At 38.8% G+C, this 21,949-nt stretch overlaps 1 protein-coding gene across 1 annotated transcript; it reads right to left on the bottom strand.

Annotated features, from left to right (window-relative positions):
- Positions 1 to 714: 714 nt before the first annotated feature.
- Positions 715 to 20,265, bottom strand: SEC22A (SEC22 homolog A, vesicle trafficking protein). The gene is made up of 8 exons (XM_065637907.1): positions 20,189 to 20,265; positions 16,679 to 16,910; positions 14,296 to 14,499; positions 13,015 to 13,178; positions 11,571 to 11,765; positions 6,767 to 6,885; positions 4,602 to 4,667; positions 715 to 1,058 (listed from the first exon to the last, which is right to left on the bottom strand). The coding sequence occupies exons 3-8, from the start codon at positions 14,475 to 14,477 to the stop codon at positions 858 to 860; spliced, it is 927 nt and encodes a 308-aa protein (XP_065493979.1). The 5' UTR covers positions 14,478 to 14,499; positions 16,679 to 16,910; positions 20,189 to 20,265; the 3' UTR covers positions 715 to 857.
- Between the last annotated feature and the right edge of the window lie 1,684 nt (positions 20,266 to 21,949).

Below are 21,949 nucleotides of genomic sequence, written 5' to 3'. Positions count from 1 at the left end.
TTCATCTACTTCTAAAAGTATATAAAAGGAACAATAGTCCAACAAGTACGAGCCGCTCCATTTACTCACCAATCCATTTCCTTTCAGGCTTTCCAGAGTTCAAACAGAGGAAGCGTGCACAAATCCTGGGTTAAGTGGCAGGACCTTTCGAGTAATTACTAAAAAGAAAACCTGTCCACATAGGTCACTTTCAAAGGATAATTAAAAGGAAACAATAAATGAAAAACTGTTTAAAGTATTTATAGCACTAGACAGCATAAAGGTGATCCCCAGAAATAGAGTTTCCAGGTTATATTTTAATTAAGAAAACATTCACATATATGTCAACGTGAAACAAGCATTCCAAAACCTAACATCTTACATATTCCAAATCTACTTTGCTAATATGCAATAGCATTATTATTATTATTTATTTAGCCTATCCCCTACTGCCTCACAAAGGCAAAACTGATTTTGGAAGTGAAGAGCTTGCATGATATGCAAAAGACTTATTCTGTACATTCCTTCCATTAACATACTTTCAAATGAAGCTCTTTTGTGCCACCAGTCAAATTCCCCAATCTTGGTGTCCCTACATACATTTCACTGCATGGATATGATCCATTTTCCTCCTCTAGTCCCAGATTCTTGTGTGTCCTCAGTTCTTTAAAAAAGAAAAAAGTTTAACCATTAAGTGGAAAACGTCCATAGGCATCTTACATTGCTTTATTTTAAAAAAAAAAAAAAAAAAAAGAGAGAGAACACAAAACAAAAAGCTCCATCCAGACCAGACAGCTTCTTCTTTTGGAGAACAGCTTTACATTCCTGAGAGTGGATAACTGTTGGAACAAGACCGCCGCTAAATGTTCCAGGACTTGTCAGACATTGTAATCAGGGGACTTTCCCTGTGGTTGTCGCAGTCGAATTTGTAAGGTAGAAAATGCTCCCACAGTCACATGAAAGAAGAGCTGCCACAGGTTGCGCAGTTCATACAGATACATGTTACACAGGCAAATTAAGCCAAAATTCAGGAAGGATTTGGCATTCCTCCAGCCTGTGTAGTATACAAACAGGTAACACTGTCAGAAAGAAAATAAAGAAACCAGATTACCGCATGGAAAACAACTTCCACTGAAGAAACGCTATCTGGTCATAGAGAAATTACAAACCGAAAGCAGGTAAAAGTCTAAATCAATCATATAAGGACAGTATCAATTTAGCAGTTCAGGAAGAGCGAAAAGCACCTGACATCAATACAAGGTTACATTTGGCTGCCATTAAACTCTCCTTGAGAACAATTTTCTCACCATAATTGATTACAACCTGCCCTAATGAGTGGCCCAAGACAAAAGAAAATGGATGTTCCTGGCAATCTCTGGTCAGAATGCACTCTGTTCTACACGAGCAATGGACGATGAACAAGAGCCAGTGTGAAGTCTGGTCCAGGCAAAGCACTGGGAAGGACAGGGAGAACACCAGGGCCCTGCAGGGGAATCCTCAGCATCCCCCAGGCACCCACCCAGCGCCCTGCTGGGGCCAGTGCAGAGAATTAACGGGGAGGACCACAAACACTCACTGCTCTTCTTCAGCTGGTGCAAGATGGATCATGTTTGGAGAGAAATACACGACTCTACTGTCATTCTACCACGGTTTAAGGTCAGGTTCTGCAGGCTGTGGCGTAACACAGAATGTCAGGACTGCCCACGGTTCCCTACTCTGCCTTTTTCCTACTGCAACTGGAAATCTGTCCAAGTCTCCTGCCTCAGTTTGCATCTTTAAAAGGACACAGCTCTTACGTAGACATTATATCACTTCCCCTATCGTTCGAACAACTTCCTTGACTTCTACAAAAAAAATAATCGTTTTCCTCACCCCCGCATTCTAGCCATTTCTGTCTGCTGAAGAAAGTTTTTGCTGTGCTTCAAGGTAGATAACAACATCACTTGGGCCTACTTTGTATTCCGAACCTGTTCCCAGTGGATCAAACCATGGTCACAAATTTTTAACAGCATCCATCATCAGATCATCTAAGTATCACTTCTGTTCTTCCTGTGCATTTGCCACGTTTTATCAGTCAGAGAAACTCCACCTATATTTTTTTCACATTCCTCTAAAAAGGGCCAAAGCATTGTACCTTTGCAACCAAACAATGCAATTGATTGAGGTTACTTTATATTCTATTTTAAACTCAACCACTTTCTTGTAAAGCATGCATTTCCACTGTACATGTGGCTGAGATTAACTAAACTACTTGGAATTTCTGGATATCTAAATATCTTCAGATCTGAGTACTGACAGTATCAGTAAGGTTTTTATGTCCTTCCACCAAATCAAAATAAAACTAGAGATAAGTAATCTGCATGTTTCAGAATCTATATGGAATTCCTCCTTACCTGCTTAGCCATTTTGAGCAGAGCAAATGTAACCTACTTGTACTGACGGTTTTACAAATCATACCTAAAAGAGCAATTAGTTGATACTAGTACCTCAGCAATAAGAATTCAGATAATTTCCTAGTGTTGTCGCCTCCACTGACAACATATGAAGAAGTGTAACTGCTTCCAAGATTAACACAAGAGTCAGGATACGCTTCATCAAAATGATTAATAAATGTGAATGGTTTACAGACCAAAAATGCTATAGAAGTTTTAGAAGCGTTACTGCAACATGAAGCACTACTGTGAATTTTATTGAATATCTGTTTTAAATGAATTTTGAAGCTTATTTTTCCATGAGTCTAGGTTTCAGATACCAGATGATTTGCCACTTACCAAACAGAGCACCAATCAAAAGGCCAAAACTCTGTGCATTTAACACCTTACTGCATCAAGTGCTGTTACAAAATTCCTGGGGTTTTGGGCTTTTTTAATATTAAAGTGTTAGCCTGGCAATTACTGAGCATATTTTTATGTAGAAGGCTCCTCTGTGCTACTTCAGAGAAGATTTTGATTTTTAATTTTTTTTTTCTTTTTGTAGTTTTTTTGGTAATAAAAGTCAAGAGATCACTGAAGGTTCAGCTCCTGACGCTTTGCAGTTCAGGTACAACTGAGACAGTTGTTACTTTTGTACATTTCTTCTTCAGAAGAGACAAGAAAACAGGGAGCAACACCAGACATGTCAGCAGGCCTGAACATCATATTCCATCTAAGTCCCATTTTTTGCCTGCACACCTAGGATACAAACATTATTGGAAACCAGAAACACGCTGCTATGTTGTTATTAACTGAACAAGACAATACAGCATCGTGGACGCCTTGTGGGTGAATGATAATGAAACGTGCTGTCATGCAACACACAAAATTAATCTCCTGAACTCCTAAGTGTGACAAAAGAACAGTAGAACATGCCAGAGAACTGACAGCCCTCTGAGTTCTGAAAAGTGACCGATTACATATTGTAGGAATGACAGCAGAGGGTGCGGAAGATGAGTCTCAACAGGTAACTTTACAAAGAGAAAGCCTACATTCCAAGCTGCATGTATTATTTTTTTTAAAAGCAGCTCTATTCAAGTCAGACAGTGGGGAAAAGTCGTATGTCCTTATGCCAAAATGCACAGACGAATACTTTATAAAAAATAAGATTTCTAATTTGGGAGAGTAAGGAAGAATGTGTATTTTTCACACACACACAAAAAAAGAATGGAAGAGCTCCACCTTTATCTGATATGGAAGAGATTATTGGCATAGAAAATTAACACCAATCTGAGGAATTATTTAAGGCAGAAGCTGATGAAAAGTCAACAAGTAGTGAAGAACACAAGTTGCACTGTGACATTTTGCTATATATAAATTACAGAGAATGAAGATTACAGGTAACTTGGACAAAAGGCTGACTGATAGAATGGCTCATATAAAAGGAAAAACCTGAGACATTATTTTATTTTATGGTCTGACACTGTACTAAATATTGGCACACAGAAACAAGTAGAAACTGCATAGTCCACAAGTGCAGGAGATTAAAAGTCAAAAGAATTATAAACAACAGTAATTGAGCATGACAGACATGATAGTCACAGCTAAACGTAACAGCAGTGCCACTGAACAACAAATGCCAATGGGCAACCAGAGTACTTGCTACAAACTATAGAGAAAAGTCAAATTCAGATGCAGAAATAGAAAACCGACAGACATGAAGTGTAATGTGAAATAACAGACATAGTGGAAAGTGGCTGAAAGGTTTGAAAAGGAAAGAGATGCACAATAATGTACAAAGTGAGGAAAATTCTGGGGTGTAGTGCCTAGGTATTAGTGTATTTACTTCAGATTTTCCCAAAGGAAAGAAGCAGTAATGCATTTGTTCAGATGGTTAAGTTTACTTTAACTATGAAACTACTATTTTAAGGAAGTGACATAACCTCTGCTGTTGCTGACTTCAGGGATAAATTGTAAGCTCCAGACAGAAAAGTATACCAACTCTCTTAATAAACTAACTGGAGAAAAACGCCAGCAAACAGCAGCTCTTTGTATCAATCTGCTGTACGATAGTATATGAACAACGAAAAAAACCAGCAGAAATTATTTTTATAATCACCCCATTCAAGTATCTGTGACATTTAAGAAAACATGACATTTATGACTGGGTAATGTTTCTAAACTCTGGTGAACTCTGCAAGCAGAACATACCTGGTACAAACAGGATGCTGTTCCAAGAAAAAATGCAATAACATAGCTGAAATCTTCACCTTCATTCTGTGAAAATAAAACAAAAAGCTGGTTTTTATACTGTTAATATCTGGTATTTCACTGAAACATTGTGAAAGTTATTAATTATTGTATGTTAAAATTGCCTCACATAGAGATTTACAATATTTCCTATACTACACTAAACCAGAAGACTAAGCACTAATAATTGCTTTAATTATACATCTGGGAAAAAAACAAACAAACAAACAAAAACCCAACAACAAAACACTGTGATCTTGAACCTGACCAAAATGTTTGTTCACAACTGACAACTGATCCTGAGATTTTCAAAAGCTTTTAAGGAAGCCCAGCTCTAACACTGGATACTTACCTTCTCCAGATGCCTTTGAAAATTGAAGTCTAAACACTGGTAAGTACCTTTCATATCAACTTTGTAGATTAGTGCCTTCCTCCGGCTTCACAAAATGGAAACGAGAAAAAAGGAAAAGATGGGAACTGGCCACTAGGGTGTGGTAAAATTCTACACAGAGAAGGCAGCAGGGAGCTCTGCCTTCAGGGCAGTGACACAAACATGAATTTATCAGAGTGATTATTGCAAAATTAAGTTTTCTTGAAGGAAAAGATGGAAAAAATACTTGAAGTGATAGATCTTCCTACTGTGTGTTAAAAAAAATTCCTTCTAACTTATTCAAACGGGTTGGTATAGTTTCTATAGAGCTGAGCAGAATAAATTTACATGCTCAGTGATTATTCTAACTGCATTTCAAACGAACATCTGTGACAATCAAAACCTTTCCTAGGAAAACAATGGGTACTCATTCAAATGTTCTTCCTCGAAAGCCAGTACAATTTTGAGACAAAAGTGATCCATTTGGAACTACAACTTGTTTCTGCTCAGACTATGTTCAGACCGAGAGAACTTGGCATAACAGAAAAATCTAATGAGTGATGAAGTAGAGATGTATGTTCACTATTTTATTCTTGCTTTTTCCTTAAAAAACAAACCAAAACAACTCAAAAGGAGGACCAAGTATGTAACACTTTCATTAACCCTGTTCATGTATTCGATACTCTTCAGGAAATGCTGAGACCTCAAAATTACTGCTTTATTAAATCTTTACCTCTATCAATAATGATCTAAGTCAACTGGAATACAGGTCATCTTCTTTACCTCACTTCCCTAAAAAGCCCATTAGGTATCAAAAGCATTGCAGTTATAAAATCCAGATACATGTCTGAATAAAAAGATTATCTATTAGCCAGGCAGGAGGATTCTCATTTTCGTTCAGAAAACTTCCATGGGATTTTTAGTTTCTACCTCCATCACCACAATAGTAGAGCCACTTAATGTTAAGTAAGTCTTTTTTCAGTGGTAACACACATGAACTTTCTGTGTGCACATATTCACATGAATTGCTTGAAATCATTAAGAACTATTATCTTCATTGTGGTAACAAGAATACGACTAGCACAAGAAATAGAATAGAAAGAAACTGAATGGCTCTAAGGAGGGTCAGAGCAGAAAGTTGAAAAAAGGAAATAAGTGTTTGTTGGAGAGGTGTGCTATTTTTTAGGGGGGATTTGGAAGAAATGACTGAACAGTTTCCCTTATATTGATCCTTTCAGCACACAAAGAGAAATAAGCATCCTACTTAAGAAGGTTTATTTAAAACAAACAAAAACTAAAAAAGGTTTCTAAAAATACAATTTTACAAAACTTGTTTAAAGATCCCTGCTATGTGGACCTTTCAAAAAAATTGGCCAAATTTTCTAAGCTGTTCATAATTTTTCTCAAGTGTTTTTAAATAACATCTATTAAAATTAAACGTCTCATATCCTAGCACAAATTTAGAAAACACCACATTACGTTCACATACTCCCTGCTACCAAGGTACCTAGGGAAGGAGTCGGCCACCCACCTCCTACTGCTTTGAAAACTCAGAGCCTCAATGAACAATACATCGCACTCAAGCGGGATGCACAGATCACAAACAATACAGGTTTCATAAAGAGAGGCCTGACCTCACAAACGATATTTCTGAAAATAAAACTGGCAGGACTTAGTTCATATAGCAAGCATATTCTAAGGTGGTATTATGATTGCTATGAAGCATAACTCTTAAATTCATAAATATGTACAATACCTGGAGAAGACTTTCTATGGCATGAAAGCCACGAATTAAATTCAAAGCCCCACATAACAAACTAAGCACAAATGAGACAATCCCTGGCAGAGTCACAGGTTCCAGACGCTGATGAGGAGCTGCAAAGCAAAAGATCGAAAAAGGATATCAAAGGTCAAAACAATGTCTTTAGAAATTTCATAAAATAGTAATCTCATTTCTTCAGTGGCTTCTAGCTCAAGAAGACATCACTAAAGCATAACACAAAATGACAGTCTTTTTTTCTAAAAAGAAGAAACATTTTAAATATTTCAACACAAGGTTTAAGAAAAAGTATACTTTCCTTCAATTCACATTCATAATTGTCTTATTATATTTAGTCTTTAACTCAATACATTCAGTTTATTCAGTATAGTACTGAAAGCTGCTCAAACATGCCAGGAAATCGGTAGCAAATGATTCACTTCCTAGTGAAATTCAGCTACAATTGGCAGCCAGCTAATACGTACTTAAGAGCTCCTCTCACAACCTCCACTTTCCTTTACCACGAATGCACTAGCAGAGCTACTGAAACTGATTTCGCTTGTCTGCTGAACGGAACACTATGAGGCAAAGCTACTACAGAGCCCTACCTTAAAAAATACAGCCAGTGAGTGCTACTAAAGACACAAATAAAAAGACAGCTCTGAAACTAAGCTAGTATTTATATTACAACTTTATAGAGACCTTCCAGACAGTGCTCAGAAGTCACATACAAAACGCATTAAATTAAAACATGCTTCCTTTCCATGCACACCCACTCTTACGGGCTTAGCTGAGGTTACTAGTACAGAACCGTTGTCTATGTTCCTCATTACTGTCCCTCTCCATAATTAATAACAGAAAGCAAATATGAGAAAACAATGTAAAACTCTTAACAGTCTAGGCGACACTGGGAAAAACAATAGGACTGCTGAGCCATACTTAAATGATCCTGCTCAAATCAACGAAGTGTAAAGATGTGAACAATGAGGTTAATGAACTGTAACATTAATAGAGGGGGGTGTCAATCCGGGTTGTTTGCATTGCACAGATCCAGGAAAAGGGCTTTCCAAACAGTTTATGAACTTACAGAACCTGAAGAAAAAATGACAAAAGCTATTTCACATTGATAAGCAGACAGGGTGTCTAATTATGAGTGTGTGATAACTAAAATAAAACACAAAATTAGTTCAGTTAACTCATTTGTATTGAATTTAATAGAGTAATCAGTTGGGGGTTTTTTAACAAAGATATAATCTATGTTTAACATTCAGAGCTTATTGCTTTTCTAACCGTAGCGCATATTAGAGCAATACTACCAGTAATCACTCAGTTAAGGCTATTTGCGTGCCAACCCATTCTTTTTCAGTGACTCCAAACTGGTTGTTTTGTTGTTTGTTTGTTTGGGTTTTTAAACCACCTTATCTAGAGTGGCAACAAGCTGAAGGCGTATGTGACTGTTTTTAGCCAAAAAGTCATTGTATTTCATTAACTGGTGGATAAAATTAGTTCACGGCTCTCCATGCACAGCTCTCCAGACACTCTCATTTTGCCCATGTGTCAGGGTAACTCTAAAACATCACGTGTTAAAACAGTATTTGAAACACCTCTTTGAGATCCACAGAGGGAAAAGAGTCTTGTCAGCTAAATCAAGACGGTCTATGAAGGATCATAACATTACCTTTTCTCTCTTATTAAAATATGAAAACAAATCCAAAACCTTTAAAGGATGTTGCATAGCGCTACTGACGTCATTAAGCTCTCCAGGGCTTAATACATTTTAGTGTTACAATCAAAGCAACAAGAGTCATTTAAATACAAAAAAAATAAAGGCAAAACCAGAAGAATGAAAGGGGTGTCAGAGAAGGCAGTGTAACAGACAGCTGACCTTGAGTCAGTACATCCAGAAATCTTAGAAATATGACAATTGCTATATCAAAAACTCTCTAACACAAGCCAAGCATCAAATAAAGCACAAATTCTGAATCGAAATGTTAACATTTAAATAAAAATTTGGCAAATTTACATGATGTGAGAAACTGCACTACTTGTAAGAATATTTATTTAAAAATAAAAAGGAAGAAAAATACACATTGAGTACACCATCAGGCAAAAAGTAACTTTGATTTGACAACTGCTCCTTCATTGAAAAAAAAAGCTCAGAAAACAGTAAATTTATCCTGACCAAATAAATACCCAAAATATCACGCATCAGCATGCTGTCACCCTATTTCTAACGCCTGCCAACACCTACATTCACCTTTGAAATAAGATTCTATCCATAATCTGCACACTTTCTGCTTCACATATTAATAGTTACCCCTGTTCCTCACTACACAGCACGACTTTTGCTAAAGTGCTGCTATTTTCAATTACTTTAACAACATAAGAGGCCTGGACACCAGACCTTGGCTGCATATCCAGTTACAAGTACAGGCAAGTAACAGATGACGTTTCATCAGCAGAGCCCAAATGGACACATCAAATTCTGCTGTTCTGTATAACAAAACAAGATTTGCATCTACCTAACTTCCTACCTCTGCGTGCTATCCAACTTGATTTAACATACTTAATTCACTTAAAGCACGTCATACTTTTAACAGAGCAGCACATTCAGGAAATTATACCAGGCAAACCCTATATTTCTGTAAGAATCTGTCCTTAGAGCAAAGGAGAAACTTTGAAGTTTAGCCAACTGAGCAGAGAGCAGTCAGAGAAAGTTATTTTTAAGGGTGGACAGAAGCGACTAATGTAAAGAATTACAGAATTATTAGCAGACTTGCTAAAAAAAAGGCACTTATTCAATAGCATCTAAAATTTGAAGAGGTGAAAAAGGAGCAAAGTGCAAACCTCTCATAATGTACAGCCCTTTGATGGTGAGTTTCTACAGCAATTCAAGGAAGGAAGTGGATAACTGAACAGAGATCTATGGAATTCAGAGGAAGAAGAAAGTTAAAAGTAACTGAAAGAGGGAAATTAAACAGAAGAAAGTCGACATGGAAAGAAAACAGGACAACAGAACTGTTTTTATAAAACAAGTTGCGGAGAGGTAGGTAAAAAAAATGGAAGATCATCTGCCAATTATTGTTTAAATTTACTTTATAGTAAAAAGGGAAGTGGTCCTTACAAATTTTAATTTAGGCCCATATGATCCTCCAACACTTTTACTCAGAAAAGTGCTAAAACCTCATCTCCCACTGCCTGCACAAATTCAAACGCACAGTCAATTTTGACACAGGCAGAAATTTATTTTTTTCTTTTTCCACCTGCAGGTAGTTCAAATCTAGACAATTTGCAGAGTTAAACCAGTTGCCACTTGTGCCACCATAACCTTTTTCACAAACCAGGATCTCAGCAGCACATGAAAAAGTAACAGCGATGCAAGCACAGAAAGAGGCCAAAGAGTGGTATCACAGCATTACATACCTTTAAAAACAGCACACTTGTACAAGCAGTAGGTAATTAAAGGTATGTATGGTGCTGCTTAAAAGATTCCAGTCTTCTATACAATTTAAACATCTTCATACGTTTCCTTTATTAATTTTCCAGAATCTAATACTGTTAGATTGCAAATACAGAGATTCTAAGTTATTTCTACACTGTCTCATAGCACTTAGAATTCTCAGGATCAGGGCTCCAGCAGCACCAATAGGGCACCCTAGTGATTTGTTTGGGTTTTATCTTCAGCAGAAAGTCATTTTCAATCTTCCAGAGGAATCCTTACAAGTAAAGTAATTAGGATAATACACTGGCAAAGAGATTCTGTTTATACAAAAACTGCACGAAATTAAGCTGATCTCTTGCACTACAGAACTTTAGGAAGTGTTTAGATTTATAACTGCAATTTTCACCCTGACAAAGTGAATGGCATCAGTGTAGGTCTGCCCGGGATAACTACCTTACAGATAAAGATACTTTTGGGGAAAAAAAAAAAAAGGGGCGGGGGGGGAAAGACAGTAATTAATTAAAATCAACACTTCCTTTCATTCTATTTACAATTTTGCTTAACTGAACTTGAAGACTGAAATCAGATTATACCAGTTTCACATGTTGAGTCCACGTATTAGTGCAAGGATTTGGCAAGTTTTAAATTTTTCGTCCTGCTGGGAAACATCTAAAGGTGGGTGTCAAATTGATTCAGAGCACTCACTTAATAGCACAAATCGTTAACCCCATTCAAACACACAGTTCCATATTTACATTCTACATGACGTAAATTAATTTAAAAAACAATTAATGACTACTTAAATGCATGTAGCAAGTATACATTAAATTTCTATTATTAACATCGTACACAAGGTACTTGTTTTAGAGAGTACAATTTCTAGCCAGCACAGCTCTCTGGATTTTCACTGTCACAGATGCTTCCTAAAGCATTCCCAGATGCTTGTCCCTCCAGCTGCTCTAACTCCTGACACTGTGCTCTTAGCTGATGTCATCATTGGGTCTTACTGGGCAAAAATAATAAAAATTTTCATAAATCTTAAAAGGCCAGAAAAAGAAAGAGGATCGTGTTAAGTGCTCGTATTCATTTGCTTATTTTCATGTAGATTTTTTTTCCCTTCAATAAAGCAGCCCATTGAATAGACCCATTTCTCCCTCTGAGTGCCTTGGGAAGACAGGCACTTTGAGTAGAGGACAAAAGAGACATCTAAGCTAAAATACATGCAAGGTCATGGCAGCTTTATGCTTTAAGAACACCACAGTGAAAAAGCTTTTTTTAAAGAAAACAATATCAAAGATTAATTCTACTACCCTGCATCTGTCTCACTTAAGGATACAAAGGCAGAAGTCTGAAACTTACCTGCAGATATCTTACCAGCACCCTTATATTCTGCCACAGATAAATGTGTGAACCCATTAGCTGAGCCAAGTTCTGACATGGAGATTTGATAAGGTGGTCTCAGTTTGATCTCGGTCTGCATGTCAGCGAGATTCATCTTTGTTGACAAAGAACGCGTGTTGTTATATCTCTGTTTGGTCCTCTGAATGAAATTATCTGTGTAAAATTTAAAATAAAAATATATACCTTTACAGACTTTTGTTAATTAAATAATCCAAGACCATGCAGCTTTATGTACTACGTACTTTGCAAATTGAAATATATTGTTTGAAATTCTTGTATTTATCTCAGAATTTTTATTACCATTTCTGGTTTGTGACTAATAGATCATGGGCTATTTAATTCTGCAGTAAAAAAAATTAAGCTCTAGAAATCTAATTACTGTGAATAAACTAACGACTTTTCACTGTATGAGACTGAATGCATTGCTAATACAATGGATTTACTGCATGCATTCTAGCTTTTCTCTTAGTTTAGTAAACATCCTTATGAAAAAATTAACTCCTGCATTCAAGTATAAACTTACTAGGAGCATGAAATGTGCTGCAAAATATTCAGGTAGAGAAAATTAATACCATATTATACAGATATAAAGACTGTAATAAACCTACATTCTAATTTAACAACTAGTAGAACAAAGAAGGTGTTACCAAAAAAAAGTTCATAGAAATCTTCATAAGGAAGACAACGTTATACAGAAATTGTTAAAAATTGCCTGACTGAATTATAGACAGGAATTAACCAACTGGAATATCTTCCCTCATATTTCTAAAACCATGGTTCTTTTTTCTCTAATGCGTTTTATAAGAATATTTAAAATAACTGCCTAACATATAATACTAAAGCGATAGATATTAATGGAATCCATAACAGCTGTTATCTGGTATATATGAGATTAGTTGTATTTTGAGCTTGCATGAAAGAAGATTAAATGCTTCGCTATATCATAAAACAAATGAAAATCTCTCCCTTTCATGTACTGAAAAAAAATTACAGCACAGCTGAAAGCAAACATGAAATTGCAATCTTTTACTTGAGAAATTTATGAAGCTCAATCCCTTTATAGGTTAAGTATTTCAACAGGTATGAAGTCAAACAACTCCTAGTATTATTAACCAGGAGAAGATGAACTCCAGATTTGGTCACGCAAGGCTTAAACCAAAACCTACTGGAATGAACAGAAAGATTATAAACAAGTTTGGATAAAACTCTAGGAGCTAATTTAAAGCCCATAGAAGTATTTCTTTATTGACTTTAACGGGAATTATATTAGATTCTAAATCCACCTGAAATACAGCTATAAACTGCCTTGGACATTTTTGGTTTGGGCGCAGTAAGTTGCACACCTATTTAAATATTCATTTCTCTTACTGTGAGAATCAAGGAAAAAAAGTTAGATCCTTACCAAACTCTATAAAACAGTACGGTCTGACAGCAGTATTTGTCTTCATCATATTGTAGGTAGTGATGAACTCCTTCTGAAGCTCATCCAGGAAGCAGAAAGCCAGGACACTGGGATAATTTTCAGTGCACAACATCATATAGCTTACTCCCAGAGAACTTATAAAGCTAGAATTGAGACCAAAAGAAAAAAAAAAGAAAAAAAAATAATCAACATTTCGAATTTCAGTCCAGGTAATTCATTGCCTCACTAGTCTGATCTCATATTCTATAATCAGAAAAGCAAACAGTGCTCTGGGGTAGCGAAGGAATTAATGTTTACTGAAAAGTCCAACACTATTCTAGAAGAAAAAAAAACCTTTACTTTTAGGCAATGTTTTACTTTAACACCATATTGTATGGTCATATGAGAAGCTATTATACATGTGTGTGTATGTATATATATGTGTGTGTGTGTGTGTGTGTGTAACAAAGCTTTTGAGATACAGAAACAAATCAGGTTTGTCCTGTAATAGCTTTCCATTCATCTCCAATGCAGAATATGAGGTCTGGTACATCCCGAAAATGCAAAAACTTATCTTCAGATTGTGGCGGGGAGGGGGACAGGGGGGCAGGCTGCTGGGGGCAGTTGATTCTTTCTAAAATATGTGACACATTCAAATTTCTGCAAAATCTTGATCGATAACTTACACTACTAAAAGCAATCAAAGACAAAAGTTATAAAAAACATCCTGACTAAGCCTTATGTCTCATTCTTAAATGTTTCTTTTAGGGTTATCAGTTTACAAGCCAACTACAGCTGAGGTTTAAAAAAAAAAACCACACCAAACGAAAAACACAGACTGGAAAAACTCGTGCTGGGCCTAATCCTGAGAAACACTGGGATGGAGATGGAGAAGGCTGAGCACTTTCGGGATCATTCTGGTGGAATATTTGCCACCACTGTAACTTCAAATAAAAACAAATTAATAACTAGTTGAAGTAGCAGGACAAAGAACAAGGCCGGTCATTTGCATGTAAGAAACAACCTTGAAATGTAAAGAAATATTTCCAGTAGGTCAAGGACTTCAGTATTTATAAAAATGCTGTCTATTTCAAACTAGAACTTTCACCAAAGTTTAAGTAAGTTTCAAATAGTTCTATAATTTCTCAATTTTCAATTTCTGATACATAAATACTGCCAAGAATTAATCTTAATTTGATTAATAATTTCAAATGTTAACTTTATAACTTATAGACAGACACAACCCAGGATGCCACAAGTATATAGAAAAAGAAGTCTTACTTTATATTATACTGCCCAGTTTTCAGAGTACATCTATCAGGAAGCTGTGACAGTTTCTTTGAGAGCATTTTAAAATATTTTCTACATTCTTGCATGCCCGTGCTCTGGTCATAATCAGTAGAGGCAGACAGTGGGAGTCCATCCCTCACGCGGACCACAGAGGCAGATAAAATCATAGACATTGCCAACAGAGTTAACAACAATCTACAACAAAACACAAAATCAGGAGGAATCGGAATTAAGGTAGAGGGAAAAACAACTGAGTCAACTGTTCATTAATCAAATTTCCCAAACTGTATACTGGGCTTAGGCTTGAAATGAGGCACAGGGAGGATCTGAACTATAATTCAGATTAGAGTCCTAACTGAATAGGACCTATTAGTCTAAACGAACCACAAAGCAGCAGCATATCTAATGTCACGTTTTCAAATATTTTTATCTGAACTGCCATGAATCCTCACCTAGAGATACCTGTGAAGACTGAAACACTCTTACTTAGCCTCAGTATTATACTACTGTGGCACTTCCACCTTTAAAGCTGTGAGTCTTCTTGTTTACTGTGACAGCATTTATAGTCTAAAAAAAACAAGAACAATAGCTTGAGAGGAAAAACATGTACGGTAAAGATATGCCAGATGGAAGAGTTATCCAGGTCTTGGATCAAGCAATAATATTAATGTGCCTTCATGAAACTGTGTTACTGAGGACATGTTTAAGTACCCTGACAAACAGAGTGACACAACTTACATACTATCAAATAGGAAATCAAGGAATCAGGACAGCAAGGAATATAATCCAGCTCCCCCAACTGTCAATAGAATTTCTTAAACATCAAATGTCTTCTTTCTTATCTGGGTCTCTGTTTTCTTTAAATCTGCAAAATGTGTCTATCAGTATTACAGAAGCACAGAGCAGGTTGAAGTGGTGCTTGCAAAGCCTACATGCTTTCACAGTATTTAGCTTTTCAAAGCATAACAATTAAAACTTTCTGGAATATAGTCACTTAAAAAAAATAAAAAGTTGTACATTTAAACATTTTTTCATCAAAAGGAGAAACTTTATATCAGGCATCTAACAGTATAAACACATGGCCTGCTGACAGTCTTTCAAGACTGACGACAGATTTTTAAAATCTTCAGGTTCTTCAATCCATACATTAAATCAAAACATCCAAAAGTTTAGCAAAAGAAGCATTAAAAGAAGGATTACTGCTAAGTATCAGTACACAAGTTTGTCCTCTTACAAGTGGGCGAACTGCTAGAATTTGTATGAAGCCAAAAGCAAACACTTCCTCAACTCTTAACACTGCTCCGTAGATTCCTACCATATACTACACCTATCACTTAAGAGATTATGAAAAAAATAGACTTTTGCCTCCTCCAGATGATGCTACTCAAGTTCCATACTGTCAAACTGCAAAAAAATCCCACAGATTTCTGAATACAGCTAAAAGATGCTTTTGTGTGCAATATTGTCATGTTTATAGCACCTTTCAAACTATGACATTAAGGATGCTTTACAAGCTATAACAACTGAAGGACTGAAGTTAGGAATTCAAAATTTTCCCAAAATAGTACTGCCTCTTCATAAAAGAGAGGAAACATATTTTTCCCTGAACTCTCACCTCCCAGATTTCCCACTACCCAAAGGTTATATACACATCAGGACACATATTGAATAATAATCAATATTCAGGGTTTCCAACTGTATTTACTCCTCAGAAAGAGGTATATAATAATGAAAACATTGAAAATGTTTTGTAATTTTCAATTTAAGAAATTCAGCTTCATCAGCAGTCAAACTTCAACCTGCTTTGAGATGCTAAACAAATCCCAAACTAATAGCCTTCTAATTTTACCTGTATAGCATATCAGACATCTATCAAAGTCATCGCAGCAGTGGAAGCCACTGTTGCCTGTAGCCTGCTGAATACCTCTGGGCTTTTATTAGCTACGCTTGTTATTTCAGCACTTCACTACAGAATTCCCTATGGTACAACGTGCTTTGATCAGCTGGACACAAAAACAGAAAACAAAACAACTTTAGCATTTGCTCTAGATTAGCTTGCTGGAGCGAAGCACTCTAGAAATTAAACCTGCGGTTCTATCTCTATGTGAGTTCATGCACATGCTTCCGGCAGGAAAATTCACATGGGATGTACACAGAACCTGTTTTCTTAACTACACTGCTAACCATATAACCACGGCAGCAGCTCACAAGCATGACAAAATTGCAGAGAAGCTTTAAATTGTAACAGTTCTCCAACAATAACCACCTCTGCCTCTTGGAACTCAATCTTGAAAGGGACTTCGGGAGCTATATCAACATAAACATAAGAGCCATGATGTGATAGCAAAGTTTAAAATTCCTCTCATTAACTTACTTGCACAAAATGTAATTTCATGGATCTGCATTTCCTCTGAAGAAGCAAATAACTTTCTTAGCATCTAATGTGAAGAAAGCAATATAGCTCCATGTCCTGTTCCAGGAAAAGGTAGTGAATAGGACCGCGGTGCAGGAGAAACTCAGAATCCTGTCGCCAGCTCTCAGAAGGAAAAATATTGTTCTGTTCACTTTTTAAGTGATCTTGATTGTTAAAGTTCATGTTGAGCTATCTGATAAGAAAAACAAAAAAAAGTTAATAAATGTATTTACTGGCTAACAATATTCTTCAGCTCTTTTTGTGACGGCATACATATTGGAAAGGCCTGAATGCAACCCAGGGAGATTACTCAGAGGTACTCGAGTAGAGAGAAAACTAGAATAACAGAAATAGCAAAATGTTTCTATGTTATTTAAGTCACTTCAGCCACTTAAAAGGGGAAAATATAAATCCATCTGTATGGTACATGAGTAACTCAGGGTAACACAACCTTCTACTCTGAATCCCATCATTCACCTCATACACTAGGTTTAATTAAACTATAATTCACCTGATCAGAAACCTGAACACTTCAGGAACATAATACAACACAACCACAGCTGTATTTCCAAAGTGTTAGGTTTTTCAATATTCACTCTAACAACAGTTGACTTACTCCTACAACTAAGTATAAAGAATCTAAATGTCACTAACAATAGCAAGTATGCACAGACAACAGACAAAGTGAAGGATAAAGACTCCTCTAGATGTACTCTTTCTATTCTGTATATAAATAAATATTTGCATAAACCTAGAAGAAAAACATAATTTTCTTCAGGACTCATATTTAGAGAAATTAGTCTCTTCAGTAGAAGATGAGGCCCCATTAAAACTTGCCAATTCTCTTCTTGTATTATGAAACCACACAAGGTAAAAACTGTGTTTAGATGCAGTCTTAAGATCACCAGTCAAACAGGTTTCTTACCATCATCTTAAAAACTCGCCCAGTGAAAATACGTGCTTTTTCCTCAGCTTCCTAACAGCAGAATCAAAAAACTATCTAAAAAATGAAGCTAATAAAAGCAAATCACTTTCGTTGAAAGATCACACATATGTACATAGATGTGTCATACAAGTATTGTAACAAAATGTTTGACCTTACTTGAAAATGTATTAACATAGCAAGAAACTCTACTAAATCTTCAGAATGAAAGAGTGCTTTACTCAGCTCCCAAAACAATAAGGTTCTACAGAAGGAGCCAAGTGCTAAACTTGATATAGACATATAGGTAGAGATTGAAGAAAGAACATTAAAGATACAGTAGTGTTTTTAGAACTATCTTTAAATGTCTTTTTGAAACATCTATTCAAAACTAGAGAAAGTAATTAACCATACCATTACAAATTTCACAGGTTCTCTCCTAAAAATTATGTCTCCATCAAACACATGAAGATGCCAAAAGACTGTCCTTCCACCACAAATGGTCTACAAATCCATTCCAAGTAAATAGACATGGACAGGGACTGGGTTCACTGTCTCATTCTATGACAGAACTGAGGAGTACGAAATCCAACCAGCAGGTGTCGGGCTCATGGACACCATAGATGGTTCTTCACAAAACATTCAGTTCGCCGGTGGAACTGCTTGTCACAGGACGTTGTGATGACAAAACATTATGTGAGTTCACAAGGCAACTGGAAAAGTTCACAGAAAACTACAGAGATTATTAAAACTAAAACACTACCCTTTGTTCATGAAGAATCTGACCCCCAAATGATCACCAACAAGGAGTGTACATCATGGAAGCCTCACTCCATGCTTGCGCTATTCTTACGCTTCCCTGCGTGCAGCTACTTCTGGCCCATCTTTATTGATTTCCCCTTAACACAGACACTTCACAGGCCTTCCTGCCAAAGAGGATTGGGAGAACTCATGGAAAAGAGGTGCCAGGTCAGAGTCAACCGAAATGGTCACTCCTGTTACTCCACCCTCCCTAAAGTTGTCCAATTTATCACACACATGTCAACCTCCACCACTTTCACAAATAGGAATTATCAAACGTGGCTCCAGTTTCATTTCGTCCCACGAGTTAGGGTTAGGGTAAAACTTGGTTAGGGTTAGGGAAAACTTGAATAACGGAAACCAGAGCCTGTTCTACTATGCTTGTTTTTTGAAGACATATTCTCTTATCATCGCATTTATTTTTGTGTTATGAGGGTACTTGATCCCGAGAAAGTGGTGTATGTTCCAGTCTTTTGTAACAAATTGGTCTTCCAGCTTGTGATCTGACAATAATTATTTTATATCTGTCTGACGTCTCCTCATAACCTTTTTACAAGTAATTGTTTAAAAGCGACCTGCGAACATGGTTTGCTCAGGATACTTCAATTGTTTAAAAACAATCTAGCTTTATAAAAATTGAAAGAGATTCTAGGTCGATCTAGTGTAACGCCAAGCCTACCCTCCTGCACCTGCTGGCCTTCAGCACCAACTTAACCAAGGCATTTCTTGCCAGGATGTTTGCCTCTCATGACCACCTTCCATAAAACATAAGACTGGGAAGTGGGTGCAAGCTGCACATCTGCTTGATGCAGAATAAAAATACAGTTTCTGTGCTAACTTCAAGTGCACATAATAATGTTGGACAATTTATGGCCCCCACTTTTGAGGGTTGCGACAGCTGCATTATGTATGTAAGTGTCTTAATTTTTCCACTGTACAGCATACTTCAGAAATCCGTATTACAAACTAAAGTACTACAAAAGGTTACAAAAAATAAAGCCACTTTGACATCATCAGGTACGATCAGACAAGGAAATAATCCTGAACCAGCAGCCCATATAATCCTTCCCATAAAGCACAGGAAAAACAGGCCTTCGAAACAGAATCAAGATTCTGAAAAACTATGGGAATGGAACAAGCTGCATACCAAAGTTTGGGAGCTTGACCCTTTCATCTGCCACCTACTTACATGACAGCCTCGACACGATCATTTTCATTATTCTAACAGCAACTAGAGCAGGATGAGGTAACGTGATCGCTGAGTTCACACTGCTTTAGATTGCAAAGCTTTACACGAAGCAGGGATGCTCACACAGACCCCACCACAGGCTTCTGCTGCCAAGCGACGGTGACGACCAGGCCTGAGCTGCCACCGGTGTCCCTGGCCGGCCCCGCTGCGCCCGGCGCCCGCTGCCAGCGGAGCCCCGGGGGCCGGGGAGGGGCCGACACCCGCCTGTCGCCCCGGCCCATGAGCAAACGCAGCCGAGCCGGTGGCTCCAGCGGCCGGACTGGCACCGGCAGCCCGGGGCACGGCGGCGGCCCGACAGGCGGAAAGGCCGGTGACGAGACGCTTCGCAGGACCAGACCCCTGGGCAGTCCCCGGGCCTGAAGCCGAAAGGGGAAAGCAGGCGGCAACCGTGAGACCGGGCAGACGCAGGGCCCTGCGGCAACACCTCCAGCACCGCCCCATCCCTCGCCCTCCCTCCCTCCCGCCGCCAGGCCCCGGCAGCGGCCCCGGGTCGCGCTACCTGCCTCACCGGAGAGCAGCGGCCGCCTCTCGCCAGGCATTGTGGGAACTGTCCACGTCCGCCCCGCGCCCCCCCCGCCGGCGGGGGAGCGCCTCCCACGTGACTCGGACGCGGCCGCCTCATTGCTCCGCGGGCGGGGCGGGGCTGGGCCGTCGCCATGGCGACACGGGGGCGGTGCCCGCGCCGCGGGCTCCCCCGAGGGGTGTTGGGGCGCAGCCGGCGGGGCCCTGGTGGCTGCGGGGCGGCCCCGGCGCTGCGCTGGGGGCTCCCGGTCCTTCACGGTAGCGTCGCTTCTAGGTCGAGAGAGGTTCTCCTCCCCCTCTACTCTGCCCTGGTGGGACCGCAGCTGGAATGTTGTGTCCAGTTCTGGGCCCCTCAGTTCCAGAAGGACAGGGAACTGCTGGAGAGAGTCCAGCGCAGCCACGAAGATGCTGAAGGGAGTGGAGCATCTCCCGTGTGAGGAAAGGCTGAGGGAGCTGGGGCTCTTGAGCTTGGAGAAGAGGAGACTGAGGGGAGACCTCATTAATGTCTATAAATATGTAAAGGGTGGGTGTCGGGAGGATGGAGCCAGGCTCTTCTCAGTGATAACCAACGATAGGACAAGGGGTAATGGGTGCAAACTGGAACACAGGAGGTTCCACTTAAATATGAGAAGAAACTTCTTCCCAGTGAGGGTGCCAGAGCCTGGCCCAGGCTGCCCAGGGAGGTTATGGATTCCCCTTCTCTGCAGACATTCCAACCCGCCTGGACACCTTCCTGTGTAACCCCATCTGGGTGTTCCTGCTCCAATGGGGGATTGGGCTGGATGAGCTTTTGAGGTCCCTTCCAATCCCTGACATCCTGTGATTCTGTGATTAATTAGCCTAATTTTCAAAATAACTGAGGTTTAGCAATTGAGCCCTTTGTGTTCTCCTGTGTAAGAACTGCAGTTGGCCGGTTTCCACCAGGTTTAGTGGGCCCATGTAGAACTTGGTGTATGCTTGATGCTGTATAAATAACAAGATGTGTGTTGGGTGTTTTCTGATGGGGCAGCAGACATGGGGAGGATGTGCGATGGTGACGTAGTTGTTGCCAGAAAAAAGTGCTCTGAGATGACACCAGCTGCTGGGCTAATTTCGCTCATTTCCGGATAAATCAGCTGGGGATGTTTCAACAATAAATGATAATGCAAAAATGAAAGTTTGCAAATCTCATTACTAATTCCAAAGTGAGGGTCCTATTTTAAAACCCGCATTCTTTACCAATACAAGAATCATTTGCTTCCTATATTGCTCTCCAGCATTACTGTTTTCCTACCATATCATACAGTTTTAGCCTGTTGGCTCAAATCTCAAGTGAAAGCAGCTTATTTCCCTGCTAACGCCTTTTAATTTCTCCTTCCATCTGTTACTACTTCACTATCCAAGTGCTTGTAGCATTGCAAGGGGTGTTGGGGTAGCAGTGATACACCTCGAGCTCTGGGCTTTTCGTCGCTCAGGAGCCAGGTAATCAGGCGGACGGCACTGAGGCACGTTCACACTTGGATCTCACAACCAGGTGTAAGTTGCTGTTTTCTGGAGACTAATTTCACCCTTTCAGCCTCCAGGATTCTCCTCGGCGCTTCACGCAAAGCTCAGCCACGCTGAGGAATCCAGCTCTCTGTGTCAGACGAGGCAGCAGCAAGAGGCACAAGGCTAATTACGGCCATGGAAGTTGAGTAACGGAGCGGGAGGGAAGACTGGTCAAAAGAGAAAAATGGTTTTCAGAGGAGGGTCAAAGTGA

The sequence above is a fragment of the Caloenas nicobarica genome, chromosome 6 (assembly GCF_036013445.1).
Source record: "Caloenas nicobarica isolate bCalNic1 chromosome 6, bCalNic1.hap1, whole genome shotgun sequence".
Lineage (NCBI taxonomy): Eukaryota > Metazoa > Chordata > Aves > Columbiformes > Columbidae > Caloenas > Caloenas nicobarica.
Note: the sequence above shows the minus strand (reverse complement) of the source record. Positions and strands in the feature narration are given on the sequence as shown.